Raw genomic sequence first — 13,180 nt, forward strand, 5'->3', positions numbered from 1 at the left:
GAGCCAAACACCACGTCATCATCATCATCACCATCATCATCATCATCACCATCATCATCATCCTCACCTGAGCAAAAAAAAACAAAACTAGGGGCGTGTTTTGTCTTGGGGATCGTCGGGACGCCGCTCGCTAATCACACATGATTGACGACAGGTGAAAAGTTCTCGTCTCCTAGCAACTCAGCGCTCGGTTAGAGCGGACCGTTAAGTGGTTTTTAAAAACCTGCTCAGCGCTCAAAGTGAGCGTTCTACAGTAAGAGTGAGCGCTCAGCTACTTAACGCAGCCCATAGCCGCCACAGTAGGTAGCAGCGTATGACACACCTGACTCATACGGCTATCAGCCAGAGACGCTTGCGGCGGCGTTGAGTGCACTGACTGAACCCACCTCCGCTGTATTCCAGGTACATCTTTCATTTTTTTTCCGGAAAATATCCTTGGGTCTATAAATGATCCATTCTGTGTACTTACATGAACCCAGCCCCACGGCAAACAGGTCCTGGTAGCTCTGGTTCCTGCGGACGAGTTCAACACGCATCGATTAGCATCCAATTACATTAAGCGCTCTCCCTGGCACCCTCTGTCCAAAGTGTGCACTTTCTCACCATCCCTCGTGGATTTGAAAGCACTGCATTCTACCCATTTAATTTCTTCCCTCAGTCCACTCACAAGTGAAGGGTGTTACTCAACCTAGGGCTTTATTTGGCTGTAACAGGTCCCTGAGAAGTGCATTAGATTGGTCCCCAGCGGGCGGGTTAAGAGCCATTTGTCAACCTCAACAAGGCAGTTAGTGCTCACTTGAGCGGGCCGGGGGGAGCGGATTGGAGAAGTCCGAATTCTCAAGAGATCCATCCTTCCTTCTTTGAGACGCACCCCCCCTTTGAGTAACCGGATTAGACCTGACTAGATTGAGGACTGCTGTCTAGTGGTGACGCACTTCCTTCCCCCTATACAGTAATGATAGAACCATGATAACACGAAGGAAGGAAGGAAGGAAGGAAGGAAGGAAGGAAGGAAGGAAGGAAGGAAGGAAGGAAGGAAGGAAGGAAGGAAGGAAGGAAGGAAGGAAGGAAGGAAGGAAAGAAGGAAGGAAGGAAGGAAGGAAGGAAGGAAAGAAGGAAGGAAGGAAGATAGGAAGGAAGAAAGATAGGAAGGAAGGAAGGAAGGAAGGAAGGAAGGAAGGAAGGAAGGAAGGAAGGAAGGAAGTAAGGAAGGAAGGAAGGAAGGAAGGAAGGAAGGAAGGAAGGAAGGAAGGAAGATAGGAAGGAAGGAAGGAAGGAAGGAAGGAAGGAAGGAAGGAAGGAAGGAAGGAAGGAACGATGAATGGATAAATTTTTCTGAACTCGGGCAGAGCCTGAGAGAACCAGCCCCTGAGAGAACCAGCCCCTGAGAGAACCAGCCCCTGAGAGAACCAGCCCCTGAGAGAACCAGCCCCTGAGAGAACCAGCCCCTGAGAGAACCAACCCCTGAGAGAACCAACCCCTGAGAGAACCAGCCCCTGAGAGAACCAGGCCCTGAGAGAACCAGCCCCTGAGAGAACCAACCCCTGAGAACCAGCCCCTGAGAGAACCAGCCCCTGAGAGAACCAGCCCCTGAGAGAACCCATCCCTGAGAGAACCAACCCCTGAGAGAACCAACCCCTGAGAGAACCAACCCCTGAGAGAACCAACCCCTGAGAGAACCAGCCCCTGAGAGAACCAGCCCCTGAGAGAACCAGCCCCTGAGAGAACCAGCCCCTGAGAGAACCCATCCCTGAGAGAACCAGCCTGAGAGAACCCATCCCTGAGAGAACCAACCCCTGAGAGAACCAGCCCCTGAGAGAACCAGCCCCTGAGAGAACCAACCCCTGAGAGAACCAGCCCCTGAGAGAACCAGCCCCTGAGAGAACCAGCCCCTGAGAGAACCAGCCCCTGAGAGAACCAGGCCCTGAGAGAACCAGGCCCAGAGAGAACCAGGCCCTGAGAGAACCAACCCCTGAGAGAACCAGGCCCTGAGAGAACCAGGCCCTGAGAGAACCAACCCCTGAGAGAACCAACCCCTGAGAGAACCAGGCCCTGAGAGAACCAGGCCCTGAGAGAACCAACCCCTGAGAGAACCAGCCCCTGAGAGAACCAACCCCTGAGAGAACCAGCCCCTGAGAGAACCAACCCCTGAGAGAACCAGCCCCTGAGAGAACCAACCCCTGAGAGAACCAGGCCCTGAGAGAACCAGCCCCTGAGAGAACCAGCCCCTGAGAGAACCAGCCCCTGAGAGAACCAGGCCCAGAGAGAACCAGCCCCTGAGAGAACCAGCCTGAGAGAACCAGCCCCTGAGAGAACCAGCCTGAGAGAACCAGCCCCTGAGAGAACCAGCCCCTGAGAGAACCAGCCCCTGAGAGAACCAGCCCCTGAGAGAACCAGCCCCTGAGAGAACCAGGCCCTGAGAGAACCAGCCCCTGAGAGAACCAGGCCCTGAGAGAACCAGCCCCTGAGAGAACCAGCCCCTGAGAGAACCAGCCCCTGAGAGAGGCGGAGCCTGAGAGAGGCAGAGCCTGAGAGAACCAGCCCCTGAGAGAACCAGCCCCTGAGAGAACCAGCCCCTGAGAGAACCAGCCCCTGAGAGAACCAGGCCCTGAGAGAACCAGCCCCTGAGAGAGGCGGAGCCTGAGAGAGGCAGAGCCTGAGAGAGGCAGAGCCTGAGAGAACCAGCCCCTGAGAGAACCAGCCCCTGAGAGAACCAGCCCCTGAGAGAACCAGCCCCTGAGAGAACCAGGCCCTGAGAGAACCAGCCCTGAGAGAACCAGCCTGAGAGAACCAGGCCCAGAGAGAGGCAGAGCAGGGTGTTGTTCTAGTACTGACCAGCAGAGGGCAGGGTGTTGTTCTAGTACTGACCAGCAGAGGGCAGGGTGTTGTTCTAGTACTGACCAGCAGAGGGCAGGGTGTTGTTCTAGTACTGACCAGCAGAGGGCAGTCACAGACAGCCTTTTTGCTTTGTCGTACTGGAACTTCCACAGCGGGAGAAGGGTGCCCTCTTGCTCCCGAAATTCATCAGATGCGTCCTCAAAGTACCTGAAATCTAACGAGGCGAGACAGATAGGAGACAGATAGGAGACAGATAGGGGACAAACGGGTTGGGGGACGCAGCGGGGAAATGAAAAAGCTCCATTTATGAGAGAAATAGCAGATTAAGACACAATTTTAGTGATGAATTACACATTTTACTTTTCCGGACACTCAAAGCACTGTCCACTAAATGAGGTAGCTGCCCTTTTGCCAAGATGAACGCATATTACAGCAATCAAGCTCCTAGAGTCCCCAGAGCCATCGGCCAAATGAATATACATGGTTTGTTGCTGGAGGAGAGGCCATATATTTTGGCTCGGGCTTTGGTTCAAATGGTTGCATAAAGCTAATGTATAATGGTGCATCCTGTACGGTAGATGAGAACCGGACCTTGAGCAATGTCATCGAATGTGTTCTGGTTCACCATCCGTTCTACGATCTTCGCCACCTTGGTCACTTTGCTGATGTCATCACTCTGAAGAGAGAGAGAGAGAGAGAGAGAGAGAGAGAGAGAGAGAGAGAGAGAGAGAGAGAGAGAGAGAGAGAGAGAGAGAGGGGGAGGGGAACGTCTGTCAAAAGTGACCAGTTAAAAGATAAAACTATTTACGATTTCAAATGTATGTTTAAAAAGTGTTTTTGTTTCACGGCCTAATACTGATCTGTGGGTTTCCACATGCAACGCCATACTTACAGTAAGGCATAGGTCTACTGTATCTGCACATCATTTGCTTGTTAATGGAACATAACTTTTTTTTTGAACAAACGTTATCAACGGGAGTTGCGTGAAATGTAATCATGATTTAAGGTCTGACTGCACATGAGGGCGCCACGCCATGTAGTGAAGGATAATTAGGATGCTGGGAAATTTCAACGACACAGCGGAAGACGACAATAAAACGAAGCGAGCAAAGCGCAGTCCGGCGCGGGACGTTCTATCAATTAACTGATTATCGTTTGTTAAGGTTAACAGTTATCGATGAATGAAATTCCTTGAAATGTGCAACCCTAGTTGATGTGTTTACCTGAGTCTCGACCAGCATCATCTTCTTCTTGGCCTTGTCCTCGTCCTTCTTGGAGGGCACGGCTTTCTGCTGCTTCTCCTTGTTCTTCTCCTGCTTCTGCAGCTCCTCTACGTAAACGTCATAGATCTCCCACTGCAGAAGAAGGTGACGTCCATCTTAGTCTCTCTCTCTCTCTCTCTCTCTCTCTCTCTCTCTCTAAATACATGTAGGCTAGGCCTGAAATGTAATAACCTATATTTTGCTGCATTTTAAACCCACACTCATCCATATCTTTGCTCTCTCTCTCTCTCTCTCTCTCTCTCTCTCTCTCTCTCTCTCTCTCTCGAACTGTATGGTCCTCTCTCTCTCTCTCTCTCTCTCTCTCTCTCTCGAACTGTATGGTCCTCTCTCTCTCTCTCTCTCGAACTGTATGGTCCTCTCTCTCTCTCTCTCTCGAACTGTATGGTCCTCTCTCTCTCTCTCTCTCGAACTGTATGGTCCTCTCTCTCTCTCTCTCTCTCTCTCTCTCTCTCTCTCTCTCTCTCTCTCTCTCTCTCTCTCTGAGCTGAAATTACTTAGATGGTGCATGGTGGGTTTTTTGCATGGCACTTTAAGAGTGAATTTACCAGGTAACCACTTCACTTTCATGTCTGTTATTTGCGTCATCTTGTGCTCCGGCGTTTGAGAGTAAGAGATCACTTACATTTAGACATCAACTAACATTTAGACATCAACAAAGAGTAATCCACCGTGCTGGATCACACACTACCGTCCAGGGCGGAGACATTCCCTCGCCAGGCCGCGTGGGAGATCTCACATTGCGTGGCGTCTTTGCTCACCTGGTTGGCCGTAGCTGAGAAGTTTGCACGCGGAGGCGGCTCGGTCTGACATCCTCGTTCCTGGAGAATGAGCTCAGGTAAGAAACGTAGTAGTAGTACATTGGCTCTTCCTACGTTAAATGCAATTATTGTTAGTCGCTTTGGATAAAAGCGTCTGCTAAATGACTGTAATGTAATGTAAATGTAATGGACGGCACTTATATAGCGCTTTTCCACCTTAGCGGCACTCAAAGCGCTTTACAATGGCCTCTCATTCACTTTGGGGTTAGGTGTCTTGCTCAAGGACACTTCTACATGTGGACAGTCGGAGCTGGGATTCGAACCGCTGACCCTTCGATCACTGAACGACCCGCTCTACCAACTGAGCTACAGCCACCCCCACTGTTGCAGCAGGAGACATAGTGGGTTTTGAGCTGAGCGTGTGTGTGTGTGGGGGGGGGGGGGGGGGGGGGTACTGTCGGGTGACCTCCCCCTGCCCCTCCCTGTGTCGGGCCCGTACCCTGAGCGGGTTGTTCAGGGTCTGGGAGGCCCTCTCGCTGTAGTTGAACTGGTTGGTGAGTTTCTGCTCTCTCTTGCCGGCGGCCTTGGAGGCCACGCTGTCTGGTCTCTCCTCTCCACCGCCGTCCTCAGCATCCCCTCCGTCCTCACCAACACCTGTAGCCTGACACACACACACAGACACACAGACACACAGACAGACAGACAGACAGACAGACAGACAGACAGACAGACAGACAGACAGACAGACAGACAGACAGACAGGCAGACAGACAGACAGATAGACAGGCAGGCAGACAGTCAGACAGACAGGCAGACAGGCAGATAGATAGATAGATAGATAGATAGATAGATAGATAGATAGATAGATAGATAGATAGATAGATAGATAGATAGATAGATAGATAGATAGATAGATAGATAGATAGATAGATAGATAGATAGATAGATAGATAGATAGATAGATAGATAGATAGGTAGGTGATTACCGGTGTGTCTGGTAGATAGATAGATAGATAGATAGATAGATAGATAGATAGATAGATAGATAGATAGATAGATAGATAGATAGATAGATAGATAGATAGATAGATAGATAGATAGATAGATAGATAGATAGATAGATAGATGATTACCGGGGTGTCTGGTTTCTCCTCTTCAGTTTCAGACACAGCCAGCTCCATAGCAGCTTTTTCTGGAACACAAATCAAGATCAAAATAATTTAATTTAATTTCTGGTGAAGTAAAATAGAATGTCCTCGGTAACTAATATCATTAAACAATGCTTCTTATTTAATAATTGACTTTGGTCTGCATGCTGTTGGCATTCCCTACTTTGTAACAGCATTAAGCCTTCAATGTGATTATTGACTGCAACTTTGAAATTGATCCAGCTACTCTTCTGCTGTGGTATTCCTTCCGGAACATTTGGGAAGTTTAACATTTGGGAAGCTAAACATTTGGGAAGCTAAACATTTGAGAAGCTGAACATTTGGGAAGCTGAACATTTGGGAAGCTGAACATTTGGGAAGCTAAACATTTGGGAAGCTAAATATTTGGGGAGCGCCAACCTTCAGGGAGGCCCTGTTTGGCCCGCTGTCTGCGTGCCTCGTCGGAGTCCTGGTGCAACAGGTTGCCCTCCATCACGAAGTGGACTGCCAGCTGGTCAACACTGCTGATGGGCTTGTAAGAGCGCTCCTATGAGATGGTAAATGGTAAATGATAAATGGACTGCACTTACCCACTGAGCAAAGACACGTCTAAAAGATGTCTTTTAGATGTCTTTTTCGGACGTCCAAAGACATCCAATTAGGAGCCAGAATGATAGTTTTTTTTAGATGTTCAGATATTGAACCCGTTCTGCACGTCCACAGACGTCTTAGAGGGGTCCAAGCCAGACGTGTGAATATTGAGGGGTCCAGCAGATGTACAAATAGGGTTCTTGACCGACGGACGTTATTAAGACATGATCTGAACGTCTCCCTGACGTTGTGTGTTTGCTGGGTATATAGCGCCTTTCCACCTTAGCGGCACTCAAAGCGCTTCACAATGGCCTCTCATTCACCCATTCACACACACCCCAATGGCGGTAGCTGCCATGCAAGGTGCTAACCTGCTCATTGGGAGCAATTTGGGGTTAGGTGTCTTGCTCAAGGACACTTCTACATGTGTACAGTCGGAGCTGGGATTCGAACAACTGACCCTCCGATCATTGAACGACCCGCTCTACCAACTGAGCTACAGCCGCCCCAGGCGAGGTGAGATTCATGCTCGAGTCTTTGGTTGTAGTGAAAATGCTCAGTAGTTTTCTCGCAGCGTGGTTACAGATGTATCAATGCGGATGTATTTGCCTTTTGAACCAGAGAGGATCTTAAAAATGGAGTCAATGGAAGGTGAGATGGAGGTCACTGCAGCGCTTTACTTTGAAGCTGTAACGGACGATGTTCTGTGGAGCGTGTGGGTTGTTGGCAGTCAGGATCCGCGTGAACTCCTCTTTCAGCTCCTGGCAAGGTGGAAAGGACAGCCTGCATATAAAACCTTTGAGCACTCCATGAAACATCGGAATACATTACATGTTTTGCTATTCATCTAATGCCTATTACTGTTATCATAAAGTTAGGCCTCAAATCGATATCTTAGTACCTGCTTGCGTCCCACCATAGAGGGGGCTATGTTCGTGTGCTTTGCAGACACTGCTAGGATGATCTGACTGAATCGATCCCCTATGATAAAATGACATACTCCCACACACACTTTTTCTCTGCTTTTAATCTGCCAACGTTTCGGTTAGACCTCATCAGTAATCTGGCAGATTAAAAGCAGAGAAAAAATGTGTGCGGGAGTATGTCATTCTTCATTTGAAACTTTGAAGGGGATTTACTCCCAGCACCACAACATTGTGAGAGTGTGCATGTTGGTATTTCCACTTGAATTGATTCCCTACTCAGGTTGAGAACTGCTGCTGGAGCCTCTCAGTCAAGCCCCTTACCGCCTCAGTGAGATCCAGCTGGTCTGGAGGCTTGATCAACGCCTTCCCCTGCATCCACTCATCACCTCCATCACCCAGCTCCGTCCCCTCCTCCTCCTCCTAAACAAGAACCACGTTCATCAGGTTCATTCCCCAGATAGCAAGCGGATCTGGGCCATATACAGGCCAGATCTGGCCCTTGTGGCTTAGTTCCGGCCCATATATGGCCCAGAATCATTACACATCCGCTTGCTATCTGGGTCCCAAAGGCTGTAAACACAATGTGTAGTTCCCATGGTAAATTAACGCGATCACAGAATGTGTTACTGTATGTTTGACACACCTTTTTCTTACTGGCGGCTTTGGCTGTCTTTGGCTGGGGGTTCGACACCTATGGAAATAAATATGTGGGTCTGTCATGCATCATGATGATGATGATGATGATGATGAAGGTCTGTCATGCACTCACTTGCAAAAGAAATGTGCCATGGACTTTTTCACTCAAAGTGATTCGGTCCTCTAGTTAAATGTTCAAGCTGTGACCCACTGAGCAAAGACACGTCTAAAAGACGTATTTTAGATGTCTTTTTCGTCTTTTTCGGACGTCCAAAGACATCCAATTAGGAGCCAGAATGAATGTTTTTTTTAGATGTTCAGATATTGAACCCGTTCTGCACGTCCACAGACGTCTTAGAGGGGTCCAAGCCAGACGTGTGAATATTGAGGGGGTCCAGCAGACGAACACACGGGGTTCAGGACCAGGACGTTATTAAGACATGATCTGAACGTCTCCCTGACGTTGCGTGTTTGCTGGGAGGTTAAAAGTCATCTAGCAATCATTTTTTTAAACTTTTTACAAAATTATTGCCGGATATTCAACAGTTTGAGCTCAACAAACATTGTCTAGTAACGCTTAGCTACTGTAAGTTACTAATAATGAGACTTACGTTAGAATATATATATAATATAGAATATAATGTTAGGTAGCAAGCTTATACCTGCTTGGATTTCACAGTCCCCGTTTTCGGAGGCATTGTGGAAAAGCAGACAAAAAAAAACAACAATTCGGCGTCACGTCAACTACTGTAAACAAAAACAAAAAAATAAATACTTCATAAAACCATGTAACATATAAAAACGTAGCCGGTTAGCTTGCTAGCATTAGCCACAACTTCACCAGCTGTAGCTAACTGTGGGTTGCCGTGGAAACCAGTCTGTCTGCAGTAGGCAGCCAATAGCAGCGCTTCTTCCGGGTGTCAGCGTCAGTGCGACTGATGATGCGGGGAAAATGCCGATGGATTGATCATATCTATAGCAACTTTTCACTCTTATTTGAAAATGTTTTGTTTGGCTTCATGGTCATAGATTTTAACTATAAAAGTGAATTCTATATTATTAATCTTATTCTTCTCCTTGCTAAATTTCATATTCACAAATGTAAGTTCACTGGAAGAACTCCACTTTTTCTTGTGTTTATAAAAGAAGTGTCCTTGTACTTTGATTCGATTGAATTCTCCATGAACAAAAAGGCTTCCAAGTCCTGGTATCTCCGTAATGCTTTTGAGGTCTTTATGTAATGAGCTTTTCCCCTGGTATATTGTGTTTTGTTCATGTGTATGTATGTATGTATATGTATGTGTATGTATATATATATATATATATTGTTATATTTTGTATACATTGCTTTGTATATTTCTGCATATTTGAATTAAAAAAAAAAAAAATGCCGATGGATATGTTTTTGAACAATGCAGGTTCACTGCAGCCATGGATGTATTAATTGACTGCAACATACCTTAGATCCTTTCAAAACATAATCTGTTTACTGTCATATTTGTTTCAAGATGGAGAGCGAGGTTTACCAATTCATGCTGAGTCCACTTGTCACTTGGGTAATGGTACCGGCTAGGCCTACGGGATTTGCATGCTCTTTCATAGATTTGACCTAATCAGTTGAATGGTAACATAAACATTGTTCTCCTGAAAGGTGAAGACATTCATGCCAAACGGAGCCACGTTGGACTATTCTGAGTTAATGGATGGGGTCTTTCTGAAGGAGATCCTGAACGAAGTTGTGTCGAGGCTGTAAGGAGACTGCAGGTCACTGCTGCACCTTCTCCCTCCACGTGTGTGACCCATGTCCAGATTGATTTGTCGTTCAGTTTTGGCTGCATCATGGTTTAACACAGAGGCCTATTACATTCTGGTTTCATCACACTCTTTTTTACAGTTCCTTACGATGATTGATGAACATGCCAAAGATACAGTAGGCCTATACAGTATTTTTTCATACTTTATTCAGAAATCCCAAAGGGTGACTCCAGCAGAGTGTACACAGAGTGAACGTGCACTCCAGTCAGAGAGTCTCTTCTCATCCGACAGATCACCACCTGTTACCTGGCGAGTGAGGGCAGTTTCCCCGCGCATGTTTCCACCTCAAAACCTTACATTCCTCAGCTACTAAATGGTAAATGGACTGCACTTATATAGCGCTTTTCTACCTTAGCGGCACTCAAAGCGCTTTACAATGGCCTCTCATTCACACACTCATGGCGGTGGCTGCCGTGCAAGGTGCTAATCTGCTCATTGGGAGCAATTTGGGGTTAGGTGTCTTGCTCAGGGACACTTCGACATGTGGAGCTGGGATTTGAACCACTAACCCTTTGATCTTTGAACAACCCGCTCTACCAACTGAGCTACAGCCGCCCTACACTACCCCAACCCTAAGCTATTACACACCCCTCTGTCACATACCGCATGGAACATCTGAATAGATTTCAACAACGGGTCACACACACACACACACATAGAATCTTCTCTCTTTATCTGTCTATTTCATACACACACACATGCGCGCACAAACACGAGGCAAGCTATAATTCCTTCTCTACAGGGTAGTGGCTCTGGGCACATCTGTCCATCACCTTCATCACCATCATCATCATCAAGCCGGTCTGGTCTGGTCTGGTCCTCCAGCAGCAGAATGCCACCGCGCTCTAAAGTCACGCAGGCCCAAGATGCCCACGGCCCACATATCAATCACCGGCCGTGTCACCGTCTGTGCAGTCACGACTCACCAGAGTGGCCATCCAGTGTGTCTTTTAAACCCCCAGGCTACGCAGCTTAATGGAATGACTCATTTGTGATCCCCCAGTTTTACGCCACGGTTGAGAAGCACTCTCTGGCATCACAGCTAGACTCCGCCCACAGATATGGAGGGGGGGGCATTGAGCTCAGTGGAAAAAAAATAGAAGAGAACAAAGAGTAGAAGCATAATCACAGATGAATTCCCATCAGACGTCTAGGTGGCAAGTGAAGACTGCAGCTCCCTCTCTCTCTCTTCCTCTCTCTCTCTCTCTCTCCCTCTCTATCTCTCTCTCCCTCTCTCTCTCTCTCTCCCTCTCTCTCTCTCTCTCTCCCTCTCTCTCTCTCTCTCTCTCTCTCTCCTCCCGTTCCCTCCCCCTCTTCCTCTCCTGCTATCTCCATCTCTCCCCCATTCCCTCCCTCTCTCTCTCTGTCTCTCTCTCTCTCTCTCGTCTCTGTAAGTACCGCATTCAGCTGATCTCGCTGCATCAAAGCCCGGCTTAGCCTACTCACTACCCAGACTGCATCTCTCTAGCTGGGGACCCATTAGCCATTTCCTGAACTCAAGAGGGTCGCTCCCCTACTCCCGAGGCGCAATTAATCATACTCACACACACACGCATAGGCGCACACGTCGCCCACACAAACACGCAGGCATGCGCATGTGTACACCCAAAGGACACAAGCGTGCAGTGTGCACCTGTACACAAACTTTCATACACCCACACACACACACACACACCTTCCACCCTCCTATAGACACATATGTCCCCACTCCACGCCATGCGGCAGTAAAAGCCATTTTGTTAACTTTCCTTGTGCTGGTGGTACTAGCATCATGTTGGCTGGGGACGGCTATACTGTTCATTAGAGGTGTAACGATACACTAATCTCACGATACGATACACGATATTGGGTTGACGATAACAATACGATACGATACACTAAGGGCAGGTGTGAAGCGTTGCAGTAGCGCTGCTGTTCACACCAATAGTGCATTTCTCCACATCTCTACTCCATTACACTTTGTGAATTTAGAGCTTAACTGTTGTAATATCATGGATAGACCTAGAGACAAAAGACGTGTTTGTTACCAGCGTTGTGTAGCCAGTGTTCACTGACATACAATAAACATCACAATATTGTTTTCACCTTGACGATACTTATCGTGACGTTTCTGTATCGCGATATATTGTGACACGGTATATTGTTAGACCCCCACTGTTCATACAACCTTTCTCTTTCTGCTAACTTTGGCAGGAGCCCAAGGACAGCTCTCTTTGCTAATCTCCTGCCCACTCTCTCTCTCTCTGTCTTTTTTTCATCGCTCATCTCTCTCCCTCTCTCTTTCTCTCTCTCTCTTTCTCTCTCTCTCTTTCTCTCTCTCTCTTTCTCTGTACAGGACAATCTGAGACAGCTGCTCGTGATGCCTCTGCCCAACGCGCTGGCGCTCGGGAGGTCATCTCACTCCGGCAGGCTCGCCTCCTGCCGGCGTCTCAGACGGTGAAAGGACTGAGGCGCCGGTCGGTCAAGCGATTCCCACCCTGAAATTGATTGTCGGCTATTCGTTTCTGTTCTGATCTGTGGATCTGTGGTTCAAAGCAAAAACAGGTCCATGCGAACGCTGCTAGGTTGATGTGTTGTGCGGTTGATGTGTTGTGCGGTTGATGTGTTGTGCGGTTGATGTGTTGTGCGGTTGCTGATGTGTTGTTGAGTTTAGATCTTAGGAACAGGCTGCACCCGCCTATCATCTATTCACTTCCTGCTTTGTTTCCATCCTGACACATTTGTGTTCCCATATATTGTTGAATTGTGTGTATTCATATTATCCTGATAATTGATTAATATACTTTAATAAATATTCAATTTGATCATGTCGATCACCCTGGGAGATACCCCACCTGAGTACCCTGGGAGATACTCAGGGGGGGGGGGGGTTCACAGAGCAAAGGCCTTGAGGAGATTAATAAGATGCTGCTGTTGGACTGTGCTGTTCAGGTAGGCGTGTGGGGCGTGTTTGTGTGTGTGTGTGTCTGTGTGAAAAAGGGGAGGCTGTTTGTATGTGCAGGTGTGTGTGTGTGTCTGTGTACAATGCCTCTACAAAGATATTAGTGACCCCTGTTTTACCCCTCTTAAAAGAATATCCAGCCCCCCAGGCTAACCAAACTAATTTCCCCTCTAATCTCTCTCTCTCCCCCCCCCCCCCCCTCCCCTCTCTCTCTCTCTCCATCCTTTCTTCCTAGTGTGAAAGG

At 47.9% G+C, this 13,180-nt stretch overlaps 1 protein-coding gene across 1 annotated transcript in view; it reads right to left on the reverse strand.

The window, feature by feature from the left end:
• dnai1.2 (dynein, axonemal, intermediate chain 1, paralog 2) overlaps nucleotides 1-8,878 on the reverse strand; it is a gene marked incomplete at both ends in the record, with an annotated part of 42,442 nt that extends 33,564 nt beyond the window's left edge. Inside the window, 12 exons of the mRNA XM_084445700.1 lie at nucleotides 470-513; nucleotides 2,935-3,052; nucleotides 3,430-3,514; nucleotides 4,062-4,193; nucleotides 4,880-4,939; nucleotides 5,379-5,540; nucleotides 6,013-6,071; nucleotides 6,448-6,574; nucleotides 7,299-7,379; nucleotides 7,866-7,964; nucleotides 8,188-8,235; nucleotides 8,843-8,878. Coding sequence (XP_084301826.1) covers nucleotides 470-513; nucleotides 2,935-3,052; nucleotides 3,430-3,514; nucleotides 4,062-4,193; nucleotides 4,880-4,939; nucleotides 5,379-5,540; nucleotides 6,013-6,071; nucleotides 6,448-6,574; nucleotides 7,299-7,379; nucleotides 7,866-7,964; nucleotides 8,188-8,235; nucleotides 8,843-8,878 — 1,051 coding nt within the window. The remainder of the gene's footprint in view (nucleotides 1-469; nucleotides 514-2,934; nucleotides 3,053-3,429; nucleotides 3,515-4,061; nucleotides 4,194-4,879; nucleotides 4,940-5,378; nucleotides 5,541-6,012; nucleotides 6,072-6,447; nucleotides 6,575-7,298; nucleotides 7,380-7,865; nucleotides 7,965-8,187; nucleotides 8,236-8,842) is intronic.
• Between the last annotated feature and the right edge of the window lie 4,302 nt (nucleotides 8,879-13,180).

The sequence above is a fragment of the Borostomias antarcticus genome, assembly GCF_949987555.1.
Source record: "Borostomias antarcticus genome assembly, chromosome: 11".
NCBI classification, from domain to species: domain Eukaryota; kingdom Metazoa; phylum Chordata; class Actinopteri; order Stomiiformes; family Stomiidae; genus Borostomias; species Borostomias antarcticus.